Source organism: Vombatus ursinus, unplaced genomic scaffold (genome assembly GCF_900497805.2).
Source record: "Vombatus ursinus unplaced genomic scaffold, bare-nosed wombat genome assembly UNPS02009205.1, whole genome shotgun sequence".
Lineage (NCBI taxonomy): Eukaryota > Metazoa > Chordata > Mammalia > Diprotodontia > Vombatidae > Vombatus > Vombatus ursinus.
The window spans coordinates 25,686,818-25,714,619 of NW_020948983.1; the positions used below are offsets into that span (position 1 = coordinate 25,686,818).

At 40.2% G+C, this 27,802-nt stretch overlaps 1 protein-coding gene across 1 annotated transcript in view; it reads right to left on the reverse strand.

Moving 5' to 3' along the window:
* CEMIP (cell migration inducing hyaluronidase 1) overlaps positions 1–27,802 on the reverse strand; it is a 241,845-nt gene that overhangs the window by 109,298 nt on the left and 104,745 nt on the right. The window contains exon 2 of the mRNA XM_027851800.1: positions 4,571–4,689. Within this exon, the coding sequence (XP_027707601.1) occupies positions 4,571–4,676 (106 nt within the window). The 5' untranslated portion in view covers positions 4,677–4,689. The remainder of the gene's footprint in view (positions 1–4,570; positions 4,690–27,802) is intronic.

Genomic DNA, 27,802 nt, shown 5'->3' on the forward strand with positions numbered 1-27,802 from the left:
GGATCTTCACATATCCCTTCTATAAAGACACAACAGAGAAAATTACCCAAGGCCAATGAGTCACTGTTCATGTGTACAGTATATTCTCTGCCCCAGGGACAGTGTTTTTCATTCCAAATACATTTAATCCTAGCTCAAATAGGCAAAGAAGTACAGTTCCCCAACCATGATCTAGGGAGGGGTGGTTCAGACTTGGCCCAGCAACCCATAGACCCAAATGGGAAACTGTCCTTAGATTGGTCCATGAGGCTCCTATTTGTAAGATTTCAGGAGCAAGCATCTATCTCTCACCCTATTCACATTCGGCTTTAACATCACAGATATTCCTGTCCCTGTAGTATCCTTGACATTTTAGCCTTAAATGGAAATTTTTTTTTTTTTTTGCTTTAGGCCTTGATGCCTTACGCTCCATCAGGGAAATTTGGGATTTCCTTTGCATGATTCAGATTCAGTGTTATTAAATGACTTCCAGGCATGGATCTGCAGTGCATTTAGTGAAATATTTGTGGGGATTTCTGCCATTTTCAGGCCAGTGGTATAGTGGAAAGGGTAATAGACTAGAAGTCTGGAGAGATTGGCATTCACTGCCTCTGACAGTTCATAGCTGTGTGATTGGGGGCAAGTTATTTTCTCATCTGTAAGATGGGGACAATAATACCTAAAGCACCTCCCTCACAAGGTTGTTGGGAGGATCAAATGAAATAATGCATGTAAATCCCTTTGTATACCTTAAAGTACCATATAAACATCAGTTATTAATAACAAGGTGCCCCAAAAAGTCTTAGTGAACTATTCAAAAGCTTCAAGTGCACTAAAATTTACAAAATACCAGTTCAGCCGAAGAATAGAGGCCAAGTTTACAGAGCATAGTTTCTGCTCCTCCTCTGGAGTCTGACTCAGAAGGAAAGAGAGAGGGGGCGGGGGCGGTATTGTGGACGTGAAGAGTTTATTTTCCTTTTCACAGAGTCTTAGAGTTAAAAGGAACCTCAGAAACCATTAAGGTCAACCTGTACCTGACCAACCCCTAGTTTTAAATGAACAAAGGGCCATTTTCAAGTGGCTTGAAATTGAAAAGCAAGAGGGAATCTCTCAATCCATCAAAAAATGCACAGGGAAGAATCTTATTTCTTCACCTCAAACACCAAAAATAAGTCGGCTTTGGAGAAAAAAAAATTCCAACTACATTAACACAGACTATATAGTTAACCCCAGTGATAGTCTCAGTTAACTAAAATTTCAAAGTTAAAATATAAGCTGCTTCCACTTAAGTCACCAAAAATAAGATTAAGAATTTTATGTAAATTCCTTTCCCACTCCATGCATTTGCACCAGCCATCTTCCATCCCCGAAATCCCATCTCAACTTCACTTCTCAGAATCCTAATCTCTCTTCACATTTCAGCTCAGGTGCCCACTCTTCCATGATCCCTCCTAATACAGTTATCCCTTTCATATCATGGAGATTAGGGGCACAATGCCCCCCCCCCATGATCTGGAAAAGCCACATAAAATTTTTTGGCCCTCCCTTTTTACCAGAGAAGAAGTCTGATTTATTACGGTATTAAAAGATAAAATATGTTGATATTACATAATACTAGACATATATTTTATGCATTTCTGAGTTTTTAAACTTTTTCTGTATCATCTGCTGACTTGTGCATGTCATCTGTGACTTCTGTGGAAATGTTATAAAATGAGATAAGAGTATGAAAGAATCATCATTATACACAGTGACTCATTTGATGATTCATCATCATACACAGTATATGCTTTATTTACATATAGTTTTAAATCCCATGTCTCACCAAGGGAAGGGAAAAGAACCATTTATCTAGTATTGTTCACTAACATGGGAAATGTTATTAAAATTAGATAAGAGTATGGAAGAATCATCATCGTACACAGTGATGAGACATTTTATTACCAATCCCACCAGGAGCCACCATCCCATTATGCAAGTTCATGTCACAAATAGGTTTATGATGCATAGTGCAGACAAGTGTGCTGCTTTCTGAATACCTGAAGAAATGATATTCTAAATAAGCCTATTAGCTATGACTTTTTTTCTTTTTTCTTTTCTTCCTTTTTTTTTTACATTCTTAGCATGATGGGACAATTAAAAGAGCCTGCATAAGCACAGGCAGTGATTGGTGGGGTGGTAATAGGACTTAAGTGTATGAACGAGCTGGTTTAACTGTTTTTGGTACTGAAGAAAGTAGCTAGTACAAGCACTGACTGGATGATTAAGCCTAAATTAATCTCCATTGTAACAAAACAAACAAATAACTTAAACAATAAACCTGAATGTAATGGAGGAATGTGGAAGGGATAACTGTAGATAGCTTTTTCTCTTTCCATTTTTTGTACTATTCTTATTTGTGTACATATTATTTCATTAAATGAGATAATATTTGCAAAGCACTTGGCATAGTGCCTGGTACATAGTAGGTGATTAATAAATGCTTCTTCCTTTCCTTTTCCACATATGTCATATCTTGACCATCCCCAAACCTTGGTGGAATGTAGGGCTCCTTGAAGCCAGAAAATGGTTTTTTTTGTCTTTGTATACCCAGGCCCTAGCATAGTGCCTTGCAAGTAATAGATACTTAATGAATGTTCACAGAATCATAGAATTTTAGAGGTGGAAGGGACCTTAGCAGCCATCCAGTCCAACTCAAGGAGTGCCTAACCAAAACATCCCCAACAAGGGGTCATGCAGCCTCTCCTTAAAGGACTTCCAATGAGAAGGAGGTCACTGCTTCTGGAGGCAGCCCATTCCACTTTTGGTCAGCATTAAATGTCTTGATATCAGGTCCAAATTTGTCTCTTAGCAGCTCCCCTCTAATGTCCCTGGTTCTGTCATCTGGAGCTAAATAGGATGCCTAATTTCTCTTCCACATGGTACTTTAATTCAAATGCTTAAATTGCATTTACATAAAGGATTCCACAACATACTACCGTGTTCTACCTGCACTTCTCTGATGCTGTGAAGATTATTAATTGGCAAGATGTGGAAAACACCTTGAACTCATTGGATAAAACCATCACTTATAAACATGAGAACAATGATAGTCAATGAGGCTAAAAATTCTTTTTTAAAAAACTTAATCAACTTTTAAAAATGTGTTTTCCTTCACAAACCTGCACTCTAACCTTGATTTTTACTGATTGTAGTTTTGTCTCTTGACTCTTAGAATATTCTGCTCTTGCTCTCAGACATTAAAAGAAACTGAAGGAGATAAGTTGGGTATATTTGAGCTGCCTAATCATTTTCTCTAGTAGCTTCAGTAACGGGCTACTTTCTCCCACTGGAATAACTGGCCTGGATGCCTGACCCCACATTACCTCCAGTCCTCCTAGCTCCTCAGCCAGATCATCCCAGATTCTGGGACAAAGCTAGTCCCAGGACAGTAGGAATAAAAGGAGATGTGATTCCAGAGATCAGGCAGTTGTATTCTGGTCCTGGTTACTAGGTTCTTTCTTTGTTCTCTGTAAACCCTGAATCCCCATTTCCAGAGATGGGGTTCCAATCTTACTCCACTGTTCTTGAGTCCATTCCTTGAAATATTATCTAATAGCCCAGGTCATCAACTTTCAAGAAAGTAGAATCCTAGCCCTGAGCCCTCTGGGCTCTTTGTCACCTGCTGCCAGATCTCAATGATGCTTATCTGTCTGCATGTTTTATCTCCACTTACTACCTGCCACAAGAATCCCACAGGGCTGGGCCTCTGCCAGCCTTCCTGAATCCACCACTGACTTGTTTCACTCTCAGCCTCTTGCCTGACAGGAGATGTCTCTGTCCCACTCATGCACTTCTACCTGGTACATCTGGCTGTCTATGGCTAGACCTCAATAATGTTGAGAAACTGCCTGTCTGAATCCTCACCTGTTACCTGCTACTAAATTCCTCTGACATTCACATGAAGGCTCGCATGATTTGTATAAATTTATATAAACAAATTGACATAAATTTATATTTAGTTATATATATTTATCTATTTAATTTATGTATAATTAAATTTATATAAAAAGTTTATTAGCCTTACAGTATGCTGTTTTCTTTGTCTGCATTTAAATAGGTTTAATTTTAAAATTTTGTTATCTCAGTTAAGATTCTGGACAAAGTAAAAAGAAACGAACTACAGAGGTCACACATGGAAGAATGGACTAAATAACTCGCTTTGTCAGAATTAACTTGTTTTAGGAAGGTCTTAGAGATCATATAAACCACAACACCCTCCTGATTTTAGAGGAGGAAACATACATCCAATTTGTCTAAGGTCACACAGGTGGTAAACAGTAGAGATTTTGTTCAAACTCAGGTATTCTGGTGGCAAGATCAGTGCTCATTTAACTGTCTCATGCTGTTTACTTCTGAAAGCTGCCCACCTTTCCGGACTTCCTCTTATTACCCTCTTGGTAGAGGCTACCTCACTCTGGCAATCCTCTCTTATCTCTGGGTCTCCGCCCCTAGTGGTCTGGACCACTCTGTCACCACCAAAACCCCAGTTATGACATCCATGATCTTTTCTATGGTCTGTGAGCATCAGTTAGCATTGGAAACTACTCACCTGGGAATATAACAGGAATGAAGAAGGCAAATCCAAGCCAGCTGACTGCCAGCACCATCTTGAGAAGAGAGGGATGCTTTCCAGCTTTTCCAGTTTTCCTTTTCATTCTGGGGAAGTATCTGAAATCAAAGCCCACCAGTGGCAGAAACTCAGTTGTGCCATGAAGTTTATTGACCAATTAGCTCCTGAACTTTCCCCTCTGATTCAACTATGGCATCACCTTAGGATGAAGATTCCCCTCCAGGGACTCAACTGAATCAACATACAGAGGATGGTAAATACAAAGAGAGAAATTGGAAGACAGGTAAAGTGGCCAGAGAATATAGGGTAGATACAGGGCAATAGGATCCAGGAGCACTGGGCAGGCAGACACATCGAACCCACACTTGCTCACTCACACATACACGTTTGATAAACACAGTTGAAAATGAACACTCAAAGTTGTGAAATGAAGAGTCTGTACGAGCAGACATTCCTTCCTCACCATAGCTTGGGTAATGGCTTTGCTAGGGTCCAACCCGAAGGCTGGACTTTGCCACTGCATTTGTCCTAGTGTACAGAGATTGAGTCACAGATGAAATTTCATCCTCAGCCCTAAACCTCCTCCCCTTCCAGAGAAGGAAAAGTAAACCAACCCTCATTGAAAGTAAGATGGGAATTACTCAAATGAATAGCACCACATTACCTCATTTGGGTTAGACTATTACAGGCAAATATTCATTTTAACCCTCCCTCTTCATCTCCCAAAACATACTATCCAAAGTGGCAGCTGAAGGTGAGTCCCTAGCCAGGTGAACAGGAGCTGGAAGACTTAAATAAATCTCCATTTCTTTATAAAGTAGTTGTTCAGTTTTTTTTTTTAAGTTCTATCTGACTCTCTATGACCCCATTTTGATTTTTTGTGTTGTTTTTTTTTTTTAAAGATACTGGAGTGGTTTGACATTTCCTTTTCTAGCTCATTTTATAGATGAGGAAACTGAGGCAAATAGGATAAAGTGACTTGCCCAGGGTCAAACAGATAGTAAGTCTATGAGGCTAGATTTGAACTCAGGAAGATGAATCTTCCTGATTTCAGTCCCCAAACTCTATCCACTTTATTCCCTAGCTGCCCCTGTCTTATAATTACATTTGGCTAAAAGTGCTTTTATTTAATCAAACAACCAAACACATGTTAAAGACCTACTATGTCCAAAGTACCACCCTAGGGCATTTTGGTCATGGTTCAGATGAGCCTTCTTCTTTCAGTACTTGCTCAAATAAGCTAAGAATTGTCCCTAACTCTTTAACTTGAAGTAAAGCCCATCTCTCAAATGAGGCTTGACTGGTGGGATCTGGAAGGTCTCTTGTAGCTACATGAATCAAGGCCTAAAGTTTGGATAGAAGAGCAGGTAAAAACTGAGTCAGGTAAATGAATGACATGACAAGAGGTATTTGGGCTGATCTCTTCTACCTGGGTATACTGGGTGATTGTGTTGCAGTGGAGAAAAATTCTATTCCTGGGAGGAGGGGGCTGATTCAAAAATATAAGCTATATATTAATGCTAGTAATGGCATCTTAATAGTCATTCTGCTTGAGGTGCAATCAAGTTTGTCAGACATAATGGAACAAATTCTCTTTGTTTACCTAAGATTTTTAGAGTCACTTGTCACCTGATACAGTAATACCTTTTCCAAGGCATCCAGAGCAACGGTGCATGTTTTTCTTGTCAATGGAAAGTAGGGGAGGGGATGAGGCAGATGAAAAATTTGCCGTCCCCAACAGGGAAGATAGAATGTCTGCTACTCAGCCCTGGGAAGGGCATTGTGATCACACAGTCTCTTGGGAAGAAAACATTTCTATTTCCTTTCGAGCCAGTAGCCCTAGCTTGGTGATATAGAGGTAAGGAACTCATGGGATCATAGATTTTAGAAATGGAAGAAACCTTAGAGGTCACAGTTCAGTCCCTCATTTTACTGATAAGGAAACTGAGAGTCAGTAAATGACTTAAATGACTTGTCCAAGAGGAAATGTCAGAGCTGGTATTCAGACTCAAATCTTCAGACTCTAAACCTCATCCATCTTCTACTAATCACACCAATGGCATATAGGAGACAATATTGGAAAGAGCACAGGACTGGAGTCAGGACACTTGGGTTCTAGTCCTGACTCTGTGAACTTGGGCAAGCTACTCAACCACTTGAAGGAGCCTCTTATTTTCTTCTTTGTAAAATTAGAAGTTATCGCTAAGGTCCCTTCTAGCTCTGAAACTCTATGAGTTAAACTAATATTAGGGGGCAGCTAGGTGGTGGAGTAGATAGCGCTGGGCCTGGAGTTAAAAAGACCCGAGTTCAAATCTGGCCTCAGATACTTACTAGCTGTGTGACCCTGGGCAAATCACTTAACCACTGTTTGCTTCACTTTTCTCATCTATAAAATGGGAGTAGTAATAGCACCTACCTCCCAGGATTGTTGGGAGGATCAAATGAGATAATAAATGTAAAGTGGAGGACTGGAGTTCAAATCCAGCTTCAGACACTTGACTGTGTGACCCTGGGCAAGTCACTTAACCCCAATTGCCTCACCAAAAAAGCAAAAAAAAAAAAAAAAAGTAAAGTGGTTAGCACAGTGCCTGGCACATAATAAACACTATAGAAATATTAGCTATTATTATCAATATTATTAATTACCAGTGATAATTGTGATAATTACAATAACAGCTTTTGCTTACATATCACTTAAAGGCTTACAATGCATTTTACATATCTTATTTTATTAGCTCCTCACACAACACCCTTGTGGGGTATATCTTAGTCAGAGCTCAGGTCCCCCAATTCCTGGTTCAGTGTGTTCCTTTCACTAGTGTTAAGCTTCCAAACTGCAAAGATCTGTGATTTCATAAGTATTGGGTCTATTCCCTCCACTGGTGCAGATTAGGACCCTTTTTAGTGCCTTAATAATTATTGTGGCCAGAAAAAGTCTTCATCTGGAAGCCAGCCATCTGGTACTGAGAGTCTCAGAATGCTGCTTATAGTCTGCTACCATCCCAGGGTCACCTCCAAGTCACAAAAAGGGCTGAGAGTAGGACCTTATCAGAGGCTATATCACATTCAAACCCCAAACTAAACTGCACCAAACTATGCCCTTTTGTGTATCATGAACCTCACTGGTATTCTAGTAAAACCCAAGGACCCCAGAGTCATGTTTTTAACACTAAAACTAAAAAAACACTAAAAAAAAAGGTGTGCCAATTGATACATAAATTTTTAAAATATTTAAAAATACTTTTAGTATAATTTCTCCTACTTATACAAGTTCTTTTTTAAGTATACATAGATATCATTTTGCTTTGAAATAAAAATTGTCATCCTATTATCTCTATTTTCTTTGCTTTTTGGATAAAAAAATGCACTGCATTAGTAGAATCCGTTTAGTCTTTTGAGGAATTCTTATACTCTGGTCCTTTTAAATGCACAAAAATAAAATACATAGGATTATGAAGGAAACTAATTACAATGAAATACAGCTAGCATAATATAAAAAAATTAAGTTCACAGACCCTTACCATGAGGAATTTTTTTTTAAATCTTACTTCAAAACAAACTTTTTTCTATCACTAGGGAGAATTTCTGCTGTCTCAAAATTACATTTATAAGGTTAAAGCTGCAGCAATCTTGCTATCCATTGGAGCAAAATTCATATCATTGAATAAAAAACATAGGTTTTTTTTTGTAGTAATACAGTTATTTTTCTTCCCAAGTGGCCATATTTACATAAAAAGATCCTAATACTCTGAAAGTTTACATGCTATGAAATATTCTTTAAAGTAAAGGTAGAATGTAAGTTCTTAAGAGCAGGAGCTGTTTAACTTTGGCTTTGGACAAAAGTGCCTTGCATAAAGTAGGTGCTTAATGAATGCTTGTTGAATTGAAGAAAGCTTCTCTGATCTAATAATCTTTGAATTCTCTCCTAAGTAAGAAGAGTTTCTGCAGTTAGCCATTAAAAGCCATCTGGCAAAGGGAAGTAGGATTCTGATCCTCTTTGTCTGGCAACACACACTCTTTGAAATGGTTCCCAGCTGCTGGATGCTTCCAAAAAGTGAATATTAGCAAACAGTGTTAAAAAGGAGATGCAGGAAGCCATTAGTTGGTGGCTGGCAGCTACTGCAAGTGTCAATACCCATGATGTATCAGAAAACACATTCTCTGAAGCACGATTGGGAACCTCGGATGTGTCAGGCTTCTCACATAACTTAATGAAGATGATTCCAAAGGGATGATGAGGGTATGTCTCTCGTTGTGGGAAGAATGAAAACATGCATTCTAAAAGTGTGCCACTCCAGGATTGTCCATAAGTCATCCGACTAATGTGCTCCCATTCTCAATATCTTTCAGATACTCTGGCTTTTTTCAAGGCCACATTCAGTTTGACTTCTCCTTTAGCTAGGTCTGAAAGTGCTCTGGAAAGAGTCTGTGGCTGTGTAGGGTTATAAGGAGAGTCCCCAGAGTCAGTTTACTGTAGGCCAAAGCTGGGCAGGTACAAAAGAGTTCACCACAGCACCCCCACATCCACTCCCTTCTTTGTTCTTCTCCTCTGATCCATCACACACAGGAATCATTTGTGTCTTTCCTCCATTTTCCAAACAACTGGGATGAAAGTTGCCTTCATATTCCACCAACTGTCACCTAGAGAGGAAAAGGAAAAAAGGGGGAGAAAAGCAGAATTTTACAGTCACCATCTTTGGGAAGGTCCATAAAGTCACTGAATAAGAATCGAAAGTTCCAGTGTTTTATCACCATTTTGCACAAAAATGATCCCAGGGCTATCTTATGTCTCAGGGTCCTCTTCTGTAAATTGAGGTTGATAATACCTGTATTCTCAATTCCTTACAGGTGTATGGAGGCTAAGTATGCATAATGTGTTTTGAGAACTTTTAAAGGGCACTAGGAAAAGGCATGGTTTTACATAGAGAGGCAGCTGGTGATATGGAAAACATATTCAATTAGGAATCAAAAAACCTGGAGTCTGAGTCCTAGGTCTTCCGTGTATTAGTTTTATGACCTTTGGGCAAATCAGATGATTTGGGGATTGATTGGGGATCCCAGTTTCCTTATCCATAAAATAAGGATAATAATATATTCCCTAAGAGAAAGCATGGATTAATGGATAGGGAATTGGTTTCAAATCAGGAAGACCTGTGCTCAAGTCACAGCCTCTGAAATACACTAGCCGTGTGCCCCTAGGAACAATATCTAATTTCCCAGTACCTTCAGGCAACCTTCTAAGATTGTGGTGCAGACCCCAACATACAAGGATAAAGGAATTTCCTTCACTGAAGAGGAAACATGCTAGAAAGAGTTGAATTAAATATAATGCTCCTACTTAGGTACATGTTTAGGGATCATGAGGAGAAGAATAGGGATCGTTTCAAGTTCTTCAGCCAGAACATATGAGAAGCCCAGAGGGACAGTTGGGAAGATCCTTTCCTAAGAGTAAGAGAAAGAACGAATACACATATCCATCTCTTTTCATTGCCATGACAAGGGAAGAATTCTCATTCTAGAATATAAGGATATTAGTCTTGATCAATAGAGAGCAATAGCTACCAGAAATGAGGCTAAGCCTCCACCACAAGCTCTCTCTCCTTGAGATAGAGGAGGAAAAGATGCTCTTGCCCCTCAAATACATTTTTTCCCTAGGCCTAGCGTTTAGTCTGCTTAAACACTGCAAATAGAAGACAGGACTCAGAGGGAAATAACATTTCTACATAGTCTTTTTCTTCTTCTTTTTTTAAACCGAAAGCCAAAAATAAATAACAGAAAGCCAAACAGCAGCCAATGAGAGGATGCCAACTGTGTTCCAGTGCCCACATGAAAGGATGGTTATGGAAATCTGGACAGGAGTGCCTTTATTTTGCTCTTTCCAATGTCCTCTTTGCCTTGCACTCTCTCGTAGTGTCTGTGTGAAGCACTTTGCAAATCTTAAAGCACTTTATAAGTGCTAGCAATTGTTATTTTCTTTGTCTTTTTCCATCTCTCTCTGTCTCTCTCTCTCTCTGTCTCTCTCTCTCTCTGTCTCTCTCCTCATTCCTCATTGAAGCAACCCTCTGTTGAATGAACCTTCTCCCAGGAGCAGTAGGCTACTTTTGCTCCTATAACTGAGACCAACGGTGCCAAAATTATAGGTTACTCTAAAATGCCATTTCAACTGCCCAGCTGCCTTCTAGGTCAGATCAACCCTGACTGTACTGAGCACTGGCAACAGAAGTTTCTGAGCAAAGGGGAAGGAGAAAAGCAAAATGGGATTTGGAGAATGGCATGGTAAATTCATTTTTCATCTCCTTTGAGGATCCTTCCTCTACCATTGATCTCCAGCCCTGACTAGGGCTTTCTGCCCCAAGTTAGGACATGGCAATGACCTGTGAGTAGGTAGCACAGCTACAGTGATACAGTGGTAGACATCTTGTTAATATTATGTCTTGTTAATATTCAAGTTTATATTGTGGTGGAGAAAAAGGAAAAGATGAAAACATGAGTTGCCTCTAAGCTCATCACAGTAAGAGCTGATTGGTCAATATTGCCTTTATGTTCATTATCTCTTTTAATTCACATTTTGAAAAATTTGTGAGGTAGATAAATACAAATATTTGTTGATAGATATGGAAACTGAGTCTTCGAGAGATGAGGTTGCTTGCCTAAAGTTACATAGCACAGCAAGTAGTAGACTTGAAACTCAAATGCAAACTTCAGCAGTTTCCCCCCCACATCATACTGCTCTGTTCTTTCTCATCCTTCACATGCAGCCCTACTCCTTTCTAGGTGAGTGAGGAGTGTTGTTTTGATCCTCTCTATCACCCCTTTTATGAACTTCCTTATTCTTCCCGGTTTATCTTTGTTTATTTACAGAAACAGAGAAAATTGGAGGGACACAGAAATTATCCAGTCACACCAATATGAAGCCAATCACCCTTTCCCTAAATTATTTAGCAATTTGGGTAAAGTAGTTTGGGGCCTTACTTTTATGCAACTTTTTAGAAGCAAGTGGGTGTGCAGTAGATAGAATGCTGGGCCTGGCAGAATCAGGAAGACCTGAGACCAGATCCAACCTGAGACACTTAGCTGTGTGACCCTGGACAAGTCACTTAACCTCTGTCTGCCTCATTGTCTTCAACTACAAATGGTGATCATAATAGCACCTACCTCCCAGAGTTGCTGTGAGGATCAAATGTGATAATATTTGTAAAGCACTTAGCATAGTGTCTGGCATATAGTAGGTGCTTAATAAATGCTAGCTCTTTTCCTCTTGTGGCTAGTTTTCTCTCTCTCTTTTTTTTTTAAATTTTACTACTTTGTGTACTAAAGAGTTGAATGTATTTTCTCTTGATGAGGGCAGTGTTGTGGGGGCACTACAGTCTGTTCATAGGAACCACTTATTTCCACAGTGAATTCACTAAAGAAGAGATGAGGTTGTGTTTCTATCCTAGCTCACAGACCTACCAACACTCACAGACCTTATGGGGAGCAGAGCGCATTGGAGCTCATAAAGGTGGCTTTTGAGACATGCAACACTAAGATATTCTCCATTAGTGGGGCAGAAGCCTCCCCACATAGGCCTCACCACCATGTCTGTCATTGGTGTGAGGACTTTTGATAGCTTCTATTTCTTCTGTCGTGGCAAGATAGAAGTTTTCCATCTGATTTCAGCTGGTGTGAAACTCTTCTTCCAAGCTTCCTGTCTCCATGCTGGCACACTTTCTGCCTGCCTGGCCCCTGGGAAGGTTAATGATTTCCTTCTTTAACCACGTTAGGTATCACCACCACCACACCCTTAGTCTCAAGTTCTACTTGTGGCTGAGGAACTTGGGCCTGACTAAAGCTGAAAACGCAGAAGTCCAAGTTAAACAAATTCTCTATACAACCAAGGCTTTGATTTTATGTTGTTCTCTTTGCTCCGAACTCATGTTTTTTAGACGCGGTTTCTCATTATATAAGAAGAAACATCCAAAGAGATTCAAAGCACTGTTTGGATACCTGACCTTTTTCCTAATGTCCACTGGCTATTCTAATAAGCCTCAATTACACATAAGAAAGGTTGAAACAAGGGAAGAGTGGGAACCTTCATTCTGAGACCTTACCCAGTCAAGGCAGCTTTGGGGTGCCTTAATACAAGACTACTTTCAAAGTAGAAGCAACCTGGTCCTGAGTCTAGGGAGATCCTTAAATCAGTGACATGACAGCTGGTGGCTGCCTCCCAGGGGGCAGGGGGAAGGACAGGACACTCCTGGTTTTGGAAGGAGAAACACCTGGCTGGACATATCAGCACTGAAGGTTAATATTAAATATAGTTATCCCTTCCACATCGCAGGTTTTAGGGGCATAGTACCCCTCATCTGGAAAATCCATGTAAAATGCTAAGGAGCCTTTGGGTGTCATCCATTGGCTTTCACACTCTTTTCACAAACTTTAACTTTTCACTTATTTTAACTTTAAAAAAGAAATTGTATATATTTATGATATTAAAAGATAAAATATGTTGATATTATATACTATACATATATTTTATGCATTTCTGAGTTTCTGAACTTTTTCTGCATCATCTGCTGCCTTTGCATGTCATCTGCAGCTTCTATAAAACTCCCCCAAAATCCCCATTTAATTTCTTATGCCAACCCACAATATATTGAAACCGCAATGGGGAAAGTCACGATGTGGACGGGATAACTCTAATGTTAGTTGTCAAGCCCCTGGATTTCCATGTGAAAAACCACATGGCTTAATGACCACCATAGGCTTTAAGTCATCATTAATCTCTAGCTCGTAATAAGGCAGTAGGTGATGCAATGGATAGGGCGCTGTGCCTGAAATCAGGAAAACCTAAGTTCAAATTCAGCCTCAAACACTTACTTGCTGTATTACCATGGGCAAGTCACTTAACTTAAAGTCGTCTTTAGTTTCCTCCACTATAAAATGAGGATAATAATAGCAACTTCCCCCCAGGGTTGTTGCAAAGATCTGTTAACATTTGAAAATTGCTTAGCACAATGCCTGGCACATAGCAGGTGCTTAATAAAGTCTTGTTTCCCTCCTTCCTCCTGCCATAATACTTTGACAAATTCAAGAAAGGAAACAGCGCAAACTATGAGAAAAGTATCAGCTTACTCTATGGAGAAATACTGTCATCACCTTATGTAAAATGCATCAATAAATACATAACAATATTTCCTACCACCCAGTCTAAGAGAGAAGAACCCGGAAGAGCCTTCAGTCTTTTCACTAAGAATATCCAATTGTCCACAAAGGATAAATGTTACTTGCTCCTTGAGCCTGAACTGGTTCTTCCTCTTGAAAACACCAATATCCCGTGTCTCTCTTGCTACAGCAAAGGCAAACAGCATGAAGGAAATTCAAAAAAGTCTTTTGGTCTCTCTAGAAGTACTCCTTCTGGTTCTAGGCATTCCACAGCTAATGACTACCCTGCGCACTGGTCATTTACATTGATTAGATGATGGAAAAAACGATGATTTGTAAGGACTGCTAACAGTTGAAGAGCTGTTTGAGAACATTTCACAAGGTGAGTTATGGGTAATTTTTTTTCTTTTCCTTCTGCTCTGTGGAGGAAAGAATTTCCTGGCTCATTAATTACTGCTTCCACTTCAGTTATGTCATTAGTTAGAAGGTACAGTTTGCATTACAAACACTTTCTTTATGCACACATTATACACTCCCCATTATTTTTTTTATTATTTCCCCCAAATTAACTATCATGTTTTAAATGGGAAATCCCCATCCTGATGGCCACCTGCAGACCTAAAGAGGCTCAGATCTTTTCTTATAATAAACAGAAATAGTGCACATTATTAATACCTCTCTGGGCACATCATAGCAAATCCTGTTCTATCCTGTTCTACCAGCAAATCCAAATCCCTTTATTGCTCTCCCAGCACCTGGTTAGGGATTCAGGGAGTTAGTAAGATTTTCCTAACTGTTGCCAAAATTGAGACTATCGATGAGGATGGAAGGTTTAAAAAGCACCTCTCCTGTTTTCTTCCAGCACACTGCTCCTCAAATAGAAAAGGTCAAGCGTCACCTTCCTGTGGAAAAACATTTTTCCCAATAAATGTTCACTTTAGAAGCATTTTGGGGGGAGGGAGGGTCATGATTAAACCTACTAAAGAAATACTCTGAGCATGATTTGTAAGAGAAGCTAGATTTTTCCTTCTGTGCAGCAGATTCAGACTAGATTCAAGGCCAAAAGAGGGAGCCTAGGTTTAGTTTTTAAATTTAATCTAAAGTAGGTGTTTAGAACCCCGTCATTAAATTTCAGAGGCATGAATATCAATTTATCAGGCATAATCAGCTGCTGGTTCTGCTCTCAAATTGCTACATGCTGCTGTACATGTTGAAACCAACTGGCAAGATGGGCTCATTAATGGGTATGCCTTCCCTGACTAAGGCAACTTCACATCAACAGATGAGACAACAGATGGAGCCATATAAAAGGGAGGGAAAGATTTTCAGAACCTTGTCAGTGAGGATAGAAAACCTAACCCACACTGTATAATGCATTTATTGACTGGGTTGGTGGGAGGTGGTGGGAGCAAAGTAGGGAGGGAGGATGGAGACAAGTAAGAAAAAATACAATCCCTTTGACACAAACTCCATGCAGTGATTCTGGAGAAAGGCTCTGCCTGACTGATGTCACATGTGGTAGGATGGCTCAGCCAGGGATGCCTGGTCTTTGAGGCACTGTGCTGTAAGTGGTCCTGAAACAGGAAACCTTCTAGGGTGGGCCAAAGAGGCAGCTGTATTCCCTGAACATCAAAGCGACACAATGCTGGAAGAGTCAATTTTCTGATCTGAAGCTTAGTTAATCACTTTTAATCCAAGAGAGGTTTACTTGCACCTTAAAATCCAAGCATAGTAAAACTCCCTAAAAATAAAAAAAGGCAAAGAACTTAAGCCTGCCTTGATAGGACATGGTTATGTATGCATATGTGTGTGTGTGTGTGCACGTGTGTGTGTGTGCACGTGCATGTGCACGCACGTGCAAGTGTGCATGCTTATATGTGTTAATATTTATACTGACTATTCCCCAGGTATTTTCCTAAACATAGTAAACATTTCCTAAACATGTCCTGCCCTGGACAGTTAGGAAAGACAATAGGGTCATAGGACTTAGAGTGAGATGGTGTTTTAGAACTCACCTAAACTGCCTTAGCAGAGCTAGGATTCAAACCCAGATCATCTGTCTTCAAATCTAGCTGTTTTTCCCACTGAACCTCTATTAAAAGTAAGAGGCATCAATTATTTCTTTCATGCTCCTTTAGGACCCAGCTCAAATCCTGTTTTTCCATGAAATCTTTCCTAACAAATCCCAGCACCTAGCATATCGCCTGGCTTGATGGATTGATATTTTAGCCCACAATGATCTCCCTCTCACTTCTCTGAGGGCAGCTAGGTGGCCTCATAGTGCATAGAGTATTGGGCCTGAATCAGGAAGACTAAAGAGTGCCAGGCCCAGAGTCAGGAAGACTCATCTTCCTGAGTTCAAATCTGGCTTCAGACAATTACTAGCTATGCGACCCTGGGCAAGTCACTTAACCCTGTTTCCTTCAGTTTCCTCATCTGTAAAATGAGTTGGAGAAGGAAGTGGCAAACCACTCCAGTATCTCTGCCAAGAAGAGTTCAAATCTGGCCTCAGATACTTAAAAGCTGTGCGATCCTAGGTAAGTCACTGAACCCTCTTTGCCTTAGTTCCTCATCTATAAAATGATATGGGGAAAGAGATGGCAAACCACCCTGGTATCTTTGCCAAGAAAACCCCAAATGGAGTCACAAAGATTTGGATTGAATAATACTTCTTTGAACTTTTTTACACATACAGTCAGTTCTGTATCATTCTATGCTTATTGTCGAATGGCTTCCTAAATGCAGTGGCTATCCTGCATACCTGAAGTGCACTCCTTCCTTCCCTCCACCTCACAGAATCCCTCTCTTCCTTTAAGACAGCCCTTATTCATTGTTACATGGAATGTCCCTGTGGAGGAGGGTGGTAGAGGGATACAGGCAGGAATGGGCTGATAAATGTTTAACACCAGCTCTCCAGAAAAAAAAAATGTGCATGTGACATACTATTAAGTTTAATTTGCACTACTGACATTTTCTCCATTACTTTCTTAAGTCTATACAATCAATAAAACAACAAAAAAAAAAATCACGGTCTAATTTGCAGCATTTGCTAATTTCTGAGTCGTAAATGCTCACACTGAAAAGTTAACAATCAACTCTTGCAAGTAGACTGGATCACACCCCAGAGTTTAGGGGGAAAGCTAAATGGTATAAAAACAAAATATATCAATAAAAATCTATTTTTAAAAAAAGACACAGCTTACACATCATCTTCTTCATTAAGCTTTTCCTGATTCCCCCAGCTGTTGGCAGTCTCCCTCCCAAATTTATTTACGCTGTGTGTATATACATGTGCATAAGTATGTATATGAGATATATATGTATATATGTATATATATACATTCATCATCTTCCCCAATGGAATGTTAGCCCCTTTTGAGAAGGGATGGTTTAATTCTTTAAACTTATAACGCCAATACCTGAAACAAAACAGGTGGTTAATAATATTTGTTCATTGAGTATATGCTAAATTCAGATTTAGACACATTTAGGAATGATAGAGACAACAATGGCTCATAAGAGAATCTGAGGGTATGGTTAGATATGGCAGAAAGACCAGTGAACTTGGAACATGGAAAGATCACGGTTGAATGCTACGTCATTCACTGATTCTGTGATTTTAGAATTGCATGCACTCAAGGACTTCAGAAGCTCCTTTTTGCTCCAAAATAAGTAGGGTAATATAGTGGAAAGAGTACTAAACATGGACACACAGGACCTGGGATTCAATCTCAGTTCAGATAGTTAGCTTCCTCATCTGGATGTAAAGGATACTTCTACTACCTATTCAACAGGGTTGTTGTGTGGATCAAATAAGATAACGGTTTGGAAAACACTTGACAATCAATCGACAACTGTTTATTAAGCACCTTTTATATGTCAGCCACTGTTCTAGGTGCTGGGGATACTTGAGGCACTGGAGATACAAAGACAAAGATGAAGCATTCCCCGCCCTCAAGGAGCTTATAGTCTATCAGGGGACAACAGCATATACATACATAAACACATGCAAAATAATTACAAGGCAAATTTGTGGGAGGAAAGGGTCAGGAAAGGCTTTGTGTGGTGCTTAAACAGGGTTCTGAGGGGAACAAAGCATCCTAAGAGGCTGAGTTAGTGTGGGAGTGCATTTCTGGCATGTGGGATATTCAATGCAAAGACAATGAGATGGGCGATGGAGTTCTGCATGTAAGGCATAGCAAGAAAACCAGTCTGGCTGGATTGTAGAGTGTAAAAAGGAAAATAATTTCTAATAAGAGTGAAAAGTAGGAGAGGAGCTTATATTTTATACTAGAGACAATAGGGAACCAGTGGAGTTTCTTGAGCAGGGTTAAATGCTACATAACTAGTTTTTTTTAATAATTATTGCATAATTACACTAATTCTATCATTATTTTTGTTATTACCTAACTTTCCTGGCTGACATTTAGGGGAAGAATTTGCCCTCCCATGGCATATTCCTCGGGACCTCTGTTGGTAAAAGACACTAGACTGGTTGTTTAATTAATATTTGTTGATTGTAGTACCTGTCCATTGAGATATCCATAAACATCAGGACAGAAATAATTGAACATACAATGCTGTCTGAAATGATTCAAGCATCAGAATACTGGTGCACATATAACGAAACAAAAAGAAATAAAGTTTGCCTTCACCCAATGTGAAATGGGAAGAATGTAAGTGCAAAACCTCTCTTCAGAAGAAATGAATTTAAAGCTGATTGGTCTATGATGGGAGAAGACTTATGGTAAGTCCCCTAGCAAGGATCACAGCCAATAGATGGCCTGAGTAGCTAACAGGTTAGATCACACTCGACCATAACTGGCCAACTGAGAAGCTAAAAACCCAGTTGGCCAAAACAATGGGCAAGCTACGTAGAAAAGGAGGAAACCATGAGCAAAGAGTTATTTTTTTTGGTGTTCAGTAGATCTTCCATCCTGACAAGTAAAGAATTAAAGTATGAGATTATGATCACAATATCTATGAGGGCTCAAGAGAAAACCAAACATCTTTTCCCTTTATTCCTTGGAAACTCCCATGAAAAGGCTCAATTGCCAGAAAAGAAGGACAGAGGACAAAAAGAAGCAGTATCATCTTTGAAGGAGCCACTGGTGCACTAGGAAAATCTTGGGGGGATTCATAAAAACTTAGTTGGTTTTATAAAGTTGATTTAAATGACAACATTCACATCCACAATCTCATTTGGATCCTCGTAACAACTTCTCCAGTTTACAGATGAGGAAATTAAAGCCACAAGAGGTCAGGTGACTTGTCCAATGCTATAGATAGTTTGGATAGCTAGTATGTGCTATTGTTGTTGTTCGGTTGTTTCAGTTTCGTCTGACTCTTTGTCAGACCCCATTTAGGGTTTTCTTGGCAGTGATCCTGCAGTGGTTTGCCACGTCCTTCTACAACTCGTTTTACAGATGAGAAAACTGAAGGAAACAAGGTTAAGTGACTTGCCCAGGGTGACACAGATAGTAAGTGTCTGAAGCCAGATTTGAACTCAAGAAGAGGGGTCTTCCTGACTCTGGGCCTGGCACTCTATCCACTCTGCACCACCTAGATGCAGTGGAGCTAGTATGTAGCAGCTAGGAATTGAACCCAAGTGTTTTGCCTTCTTAATTTAAGGCTCTTTCCACAATGTCCCACTGCCATGTTTAAACAAAGGATCAAAGACATTTGAATATAATGGCATTTTTTTAAAACAGTGGCCCAAATTGCTACATTCTATAAAAGTAAAATCTGGTCAGCTCTCTCTATGAATTCCTCTTAAGAGAAGCCAGCTTCGAGCACAGATGGTTGGCTGGCTGACTGGCTGGCTGGCTGGCTGGCCCTTATCAACAATAGCATTACTCTACGAAAGTGGAACTTGGCAGGGCGGCTTGATTCCCACAGGGCTCAGTCTGGGCCATCAGATGAAAGGCCATGCTGTGTCACGGCAGGGCTGTGTCAGTGATCACAACCCTACAATCTGGAAACCTTAACAGGAAGGTTTCAGCTGAAACTCAATGATAATTCAGAATCTTCAACCTAACATAGAGCACTTTCTTCAAGGCCTGGCTCAAAGTCTTTCCAGCCTATGTCTGTACATCTTATTGACAGGTTAAGTGATTGCATAAATTAGAATGGAATTATTTTTATTTTCCTTGTAGTCTGAGGTGGGGGACCCATGAAACATTCATACCATTGGCTTGCTTGGCTTCTCTCCAGATTCCTCAAGTTGCCCTGATTAGGCTCACTTGTCTTTAAGAACCCTGGAAAATTTCCCCAAACTATTTTTATAGTTTGTAGAACATATTTTCAAGTTTGTAGTCAAATGATCAGCAACATGAAGACTCAATCAACCAACACATTTCCTGAGTGTGTAACTGGGATTGGGGTGGAGGGGAGTGTTGTAGGGAAAAGAGCTGGAATCAAGGCCCAGCTCCACTGCTTACTAGCTGTATGACCTTAGGCAAGTCATTTAACCACTCTGAGCCTCAAATTCCTCATCTGGAATGTGGATAATGCTATATCCACTATTTTATTGATTTCACAGGTTTGTTTTGGAAGATCCAATGGAATAATGGGTATGAAATGTCTTTATAACCATAAAATATAACAGAGATGTAAGTAATTTCTAGTCTGATGTGCCAATGGTCTGCCAAATGTTAGGGGGGTGGGGATACAAAGAAAGAAGCAAAAGACACAGACCTTTAACTGTACTGCTCAATACAATAATCCATGATAATTCCAAAGCACTCATGATGAAGTATTCTATCCACCTCCAGAGAGAGAACTGATGAACTCTGAAGCATATTTTTCCACTTTATATTTCTTGCTCTTTTTCCCCCACAACATGGTTAATGTGGAAATATGTGTCATACAGCTTCATATATATATATATATGTAAATATACACACACACATACATACAGACATATATATACATATACATGATATTTCTTGCCTTTTGAATTGGTAGAGGGAGGGAGAGAATTTGGAAATGAAAACAAAAATTAAGAATTAAAAAAAAAGACACAGACCTTGACTTAAAGGACCTTGCCATCTAATTGAAGGAAGAAAACTAACATACAGGAAACTCTTAAGAGGACAATTAAGTTCCAAATGTGTTGTGTGGATTGTAGTGCAACAGATAAGCTCGAATAAAGGAGGAAGATTAGTGGGCTGATGCCACCAAGAAGAAAGAGGTAGGGGCTCTGTTGGGTCTTGAAGAATGGGTAAGATTTAGAGAGAAGGAAGGGTGGAAGGAAAGACAGGACATTGGTGGAATTGGTACAGTTTCATAGAGGCCTACCCCCCCACACACTGCCACATGTGCCATATTTTGCTGAATGATATCTAAAATTCCCTGAGGAAGAGTAAGTCATTCTCTTATTCTTGGCATTATATAATATGTATAATAAGAGGTGTAGTTTATAATTATAATTTATAAATCACTATGAATTATATATAAATATTTATATATAACCATTTATATAATATACAGATATTATTTAAATATAACCACATTATACAATATTCATACATAAATATATATTTATAAACCTATGTATACAAACATAGAAAATATAGAAATTATATCTAAAGAAGATCTATACTGTGAGTATATCTAGGCCCTTCCCCATTATTATGTGGAGGTTTAAATAGCTAGAAATAGACCCAGGAGTAGTAGAACTTTCAAGGTCTTGAACATCATGTGAAATGGCCTGGGTTCAGATCCTGCCTCTGATGCTTATTACCTATATGACACTGGGCAAGTCACATCCTCTCTGGCTCTCAGTTACTTCATCTATAAAACAAAGGAGTGAAACTGTTTGGCCTCTGAGGTCGCACTAAGTTGAAGAGCTGTGATTCTTTGATTCTATGATCATCTAGTCTAACTTCATTTTGCAGACCAGGAAACTGAGTCCCAGAGAAGAGAAATGATTCACTCAAGGTTATATAGCTACTAGGTGGAAGACCTAGGTTTCAAATTCAGGTATCCTGCCTCCCAGTCCAGTGATCTTCATTCGCAATGCTGCATGTGCTTTTCAACTTATTTTATATTATCTTCCTACTATGGAGCCCCAAAGATGACAGGTATCTAGAAAAACAAGGGACGAGCTGCTGTCAATTTTTTTATTTCTTTTTTTTCATCTTCACCTAATCCCTGACCCCCTACTCTACTCCTCCACAGTTTGTCTTTTACAAAGGGGTTGAAAAGTAGATCTCTTTCCAGCTACTATAGGTGTCTTTGGTCAAGCTTCTTTCTGTGTTATGTTGAGAAATCCCCTAAACCTCAGTTTTTATCACTGTACTTGAATCTCAGAAGGATTCTGACCTTTGACTCCCACCTGAAGGAATAACAATAGTACCAGCTGTACTGTACTCTGAGAGTCTGGCAGCAAAGAGGGATTCATATACAGGCAAGTCTTTCACTCTGTCTGAAAACGGACGTTTACAATAGCCAAGGGGCCGGTAACTGGAGCAGCCTCCACAGTGGAACTCAGTGGGCCTACTGACCTTCCTTTGCCTGCTTCCCTTTCCCCAGCACTGTGAGGAGAACATTAAGTGACCCCAGGGGGCCATTGTGAGGGATGGGGTGGAGCAGAGAGAGTGAATAAAAGGAATTATAACACAGGGCTACTGAACTCTTGGTAGACTTCTTTACAACAAGATGGGTTTGGTTCAGACAAGATGAGAATCTAATTTATTGGCACCTGCTTGGTCTGGAAATCAGACTAGAATCTCACGAGGCAAATTCTGGCTTAAGTTCAGAGCAAACAGCCCTCCTCATGGTGCTGCTCCTGTTTCCAGGTTCAGACAAAACCAGGAAATGTAGAGGCATGTAGATATTCGTACTGCATAGACTCTATCTCCTCCAGCTCTACTCCTTGCCCCCCCCGCTTTTTTTTTTCCTCCCAGTCCCTCTGGTCCCACCATCCCCAAGCCAGACTAGAGCAGGGAAAAGAATGGGCTTGGGTTTGGTTCAAGTCTTGGCAAAAGGTTAGGATAGTCCTTGTTTGATCTGATACGGCCGGCCTTTCCTAGATTATTTATTTGTAGAAATCGCCTTGTTTCCTGACACTTCAAATAGGCTTACAGGAAATGAAGATTGTCAGGGGTTACAAGGCATGTTTTTACAGCCCATTATGGGAGCAATAGAGCCTTGGTCATGACCTACTACCTGCATTGTGGGGCACAGGTGCCCCAGTCATTTTTCCTAAGCCAAAGCAAATGAAATAAAATCACCTTTTCTTTTAAAGGGCCTCGAAGAGCCTAACCTCGTAAAATCACACACCAGCACAAGACTTCTCTCTCATCAAGATCTCTCAAGTGCACATCAGGACAATCAATCTGAAGAAAACATTTAAAAGAGAGAAAGAACAGGCATTATTATGTAACAAAAAAACCCAGCTTGGCAATCTCTTCCAAATCCTGTAGTTATGAAACCAGTCATATGCATTTCAATGGGCAGCAGCAAATCCTTCTTAATTCAGAGGCACATGACATAGCAATGTGATTTGCAGCACTGAAATGCCACAAATGTATATGTTAGGCCCTGAGAGTTTTCAATCCATATGCAAGCATGTATTAAATAGCATCAAGTTTGTGCCTGTTGTGTGGCTAGCTGACCTGCTCCTACACTGGCAACTCATTCCTCTCCCAAATTCCATTCTGATTTTTTGTTTCTTGAATGATTAAGAATGAAGGAATGTGGGATGACAATAAGGGACTGGTTGCCCTAAAACCAGGGGTGGGTAACTTGCAGCCTCCAGGCCACATGTGGCCCTCTAGGTCCTCAAGTATGGCCCTTTGACTGAATCCAAACTTCACAGAACAAATCCCCTTAATAAAAAGATTTGTTCTGTAAAACTTGGACTCAGTCAAAAGGCCACACCCAAGGACCTAGAAGGCCACATGTGGCCTTCAGGCTGCAGGTTCTCCACCCCTGCCCTGCACTGTCCAGAAAACTCATCTTAGCCATCACAGGAGCCCCTCCAGGAATACAGGCTTCTATTTCATGAGCTGGCTGCTTAGAAAAAAAATCACTGCTATAATCACACTTGATTCACACTTCATCATATTGGGCAGAAACTGAAGGAAGAAAAAGGGAAGGGGAGAGAGGGAAAGAAAATAGAAAGAAGGTGAGACAGAGTTGAAAGAGAGATATGAAATGAGAGAAGAAAAAGAAATGAGAAAAAAGAAAAAGAAAAGAAGATGAGGAAGAGAGAGAAGGAGAAATGAGAGACTGGAGAGAAAGGAAAGAAGAAAGATATGAAAAGAAAGATAAAAAAGATGAGGAAAAGAAAGAGAGAGGAAGGAGGAGGAGAAGAAAGAAAAAATGAGAAGGGAAAAGACAAAAAGTGAGAGAGAACAGAAGGAAGACAAAACCAGAGAGGGGAAAAAGAGAAGGGAAAGTAAGAGAAAAGGAAGAAATATAAGAAGAGAGAGGGCAGGAGGTAGAAAGAGAAGAAAGAGACAGGGAAGGAAAAGAAGGTGGTTGTTGTTGTTTTTGCAGAACTGAAAAATCAGTCACCATCTGCCAGGCAATAACTGGCATTTCTGACTTAATTACTCCTTAAAGATATCAACAATAAAATGGGCAGGGTTAGGATCTGTAGATTTATGGTGGCAGGATGCAGAGTCAACTCCTTTCAAGAGGACTCCTCCCTCCTTCACCGTCCCCTAATCAGCATTTTCAAATCTGCAGGAAAGAATTTTTTTGAAAAATTATATTTTGAGCCATCGTTCCTTCACTGAAATCTTCTTCTGATGACTCATTGTGTCTTGAAGATAAATTAAATAACCTCAGTCTAAGCAAGATTCCCCCAACTCTGGAATCCAACCAAACCTTTCCTCTGGGATTACTTTCCATCGACTAGATAGATAGATAGATAGAGAGAGAGAGAGATACATAGATATACATCTTGTGTGTACATAGTTATTTTTATATTGTCTCCCTCACTAGAATGTTAGCTCCTTAACAATAAACAGCAATTAATAATAATATTAAAGCTATCATTTGTATAGTACTTTGAGGATTGTAAAATACATTGCAAGTTAACTCATTTATTTCTTGAGGGCAGGGACCATGTACCTGCCTTGCTTTGTGCAGCTAATGCTTAACACAGCTCCTAGCACATAGTAGGTGCTTCACACTACAAGGACCAGGTCTATCAACTGATGCAAAATTTTTATTATAATTTTACTTTGAAATAAAATTTTGTCATCCTATTTCCATTTTCTTTGCCTTATAGGCAAAAAAAAAAAGTGCTGCATCAATAGAGCTTGGTCCAGGCGTGGGGAACCTGCAGCCTCAAGGCCACATGTAGCCCTCTAAGTCCTCAAGTGTGGCCCTTTGACTGAATCCACACTTCATAGCACAAATCCCCTTGATGAAAGGATTTATTCTGTAAAACTTAGATTCAGTCAAAAGGCCACACCCAAGGACCTAGAAGGACACAAGTGGTCTTGAGGCCACAGGTTCCCCACCCCTGGCTTGGTCCGTTGAAGTATTCTTAAATTCTAATTCTTTTTGATAAATACTTATTGACTGATTTCCAAACCCACTGGAAAACCATCAAATATAGGCTTAACCAAGGACTAGGGGATAACCTGCCACTGATACTGGACTTGGAGTCAGAGGATCTGGGTTCAGATGCCCATTTTTTTACTCCCTGTGGGACCTTGGGGAAGCCACTTCTCCATCCTAGCCTCCCTTTCTTCATCTGTAGAATGGGGAAAGGCTGGATAAGACGATCACTAATACGATGATCACTACCCTCTCAGCTCTAAAGCTGTGGTTCTACGGCCACATCTGCTGTCTAAGAACAAGTAAGTTCAGAGAACCTGGGCAGCCATTAGATTATTAGATTTTTTTTGGCCACAGTGTCATGAAGTCAGTCCATTAAGGCCCTGGAGGGGTTGTGATTGAGTGAGGGGAGGGCCCATTTAGATAAAACCACAAATCATTTGAAGTATTGCAATAAGAGCCACCATGTGATTACTGCTGCTATTTGAAAGGAACTCTGCCAGATGGCTCCCAGAAAAGTAGGTTATCTGGTTCTTTTGGCTGTTGCTAACAGGTTGATACGTGAAATTGATTTTGGCTCCCTATTCTCAGTTTCCCTGCCAGACTTAGCTGAATGAAGAAACTGGTTACCGCTTTGTCAGTGGAAATGGCACTTGGTGTGTCAAAATACTATCTTCTCACAAGGATTTCTTGACCCAAATTCAATAATAATAAATAGTGACTCTAATTTGTATAGCCATTAACTATTAAAAAGCATTTCACTTTCCTCTAACCCGGGGAGGTAACCTTAGGCTCATGTAAGAATTATTATTCATATTTTACAGAAGAAGCTGAGGCACAGGGAAGTGAAGAGACATGGCCAGGGGTATCACAGATACTGAATGTTGGAACAGGGTCTCAAAAATCAGCTCTCAAGAAGACTAGGCCACATCCTTCATCCTGAATAGCACCATCCTGGCTTTCTCCTTTACTCCCTGTGTGATCATGGGCATGCCACTTTACTACCCTAAGTTTCACTTCCCTCATCTATAAAAAGAGGGAGTTGCAGCAGGCAGTGTGGTGCAGGAGATAGAGTATTTCCTCTAGTCAATTAACTCTAGAGTCAGAGCAGCTGGGTCCAAATATGGCCTTCAACATTTACTACTCGTGAGACATTGGGCAAATCCATGGGACTCACTTCCATGGGCCTCAGTTTCCTCACCTGAAAAACAAAGGGGTTGGATTAGATGACCTCTCAGGTCCCTTCTTGCTATAAGTCTGTGACCCTAAGGTCCCATGCAGCTCTGAATTCTACAATCTTGTGATGATTTAACAATAATGAGTTGGGAGAAGTTGCTGAAGTAAATGGGAAAAGCAAGCTACTTTGGGAGAGTGGCACTGAACAAAATGTTGTTGAATTGAGTTGAGCCTAAAGATCTGGCTTTTGATTAGAATCAGCAACTTAGCTAATTGGATTTTGGCCCTCTGTATCTCACATTGTTATTTTCCCATTTGTCCCACTTCTTGTGGGGATGCAAAAAAAAAGGACCCCTGCTTGAGGAACTGACAGCTCCCATCTACATAGTATGTTACAACAAACAAACCTTGTGAAGAGGTTAAACCAAGTATTAGAATTTATTTTCTAGGTGAGAACACTAAGGGACCAAGAGGTTTAAGCAATTTGCCACCAGGCACATAAGAAGTTGTGTAGTCTGGACTTAAATCCAAGTCTTTAGAGTAATCCAACAGCGTTTTGTTTTATTTTTTCCCCATCATACCATGCTACCCCAATTTAAAGTCCTAGGTGTTCAGTTTCCAGGCATAGAGCCTGGAAGTACCAATGTATCAGGCTGCAGGGAAACTATAATGTTCCAAACCACAACACAGACCAGTCCCAAAAGGATAAGATTGGAAAGGGAAAGATTCAGGGAACTCCCTTCCAATGGTCTTGAACCTTGAGATTCCCTTCGCTAACCACAGTCTCCACCTTCTGCCTCTCCTACTCCCTTACTCCTCTTAAATCATTCCTCTGTCCTTGTGGTGACCTTACATCCCATGATTCCTTGATATTTTCCCAACCTGTTGAAACCTATTCTGGGCTCATTTCTCTCTCTACCCAATCTTGACCTGATGGCGAACCATTTCAATAATATTTTCTCCTCCAGCCTTGAATCCCTTCTACCATTCCTGCTTCATGACCCCCAGTCCTAGGCAGCTTCAACCATGCCCTCCCCACTCCCTTACTCCACCCCTGTAGCTTCTTCATCTGATTGGCTAATTCTTCTCAGAGCCTCACTTCCATTATAAAGAAAACACTCAGGACAGCCATATCATTATTTCTCTCCAGGCTACACATCTGGCTCTTCAGACTTTCTCTACCATTTTGTAGAGAAATGCCCCACCATGCCCCGGAGAGAGACATGGGAAACCTTCCCCCAACTTTCTTTCATGTGTTGTCTTTCCCCATTAGAATATAAACTCCCAAAGGGCAGCTAGGTGGTACAGGGGATAGAGCAACGTTCCTAAAGTCAGGAGGACCTGAGTTCAAATCCAGCCTCAGACCAAACA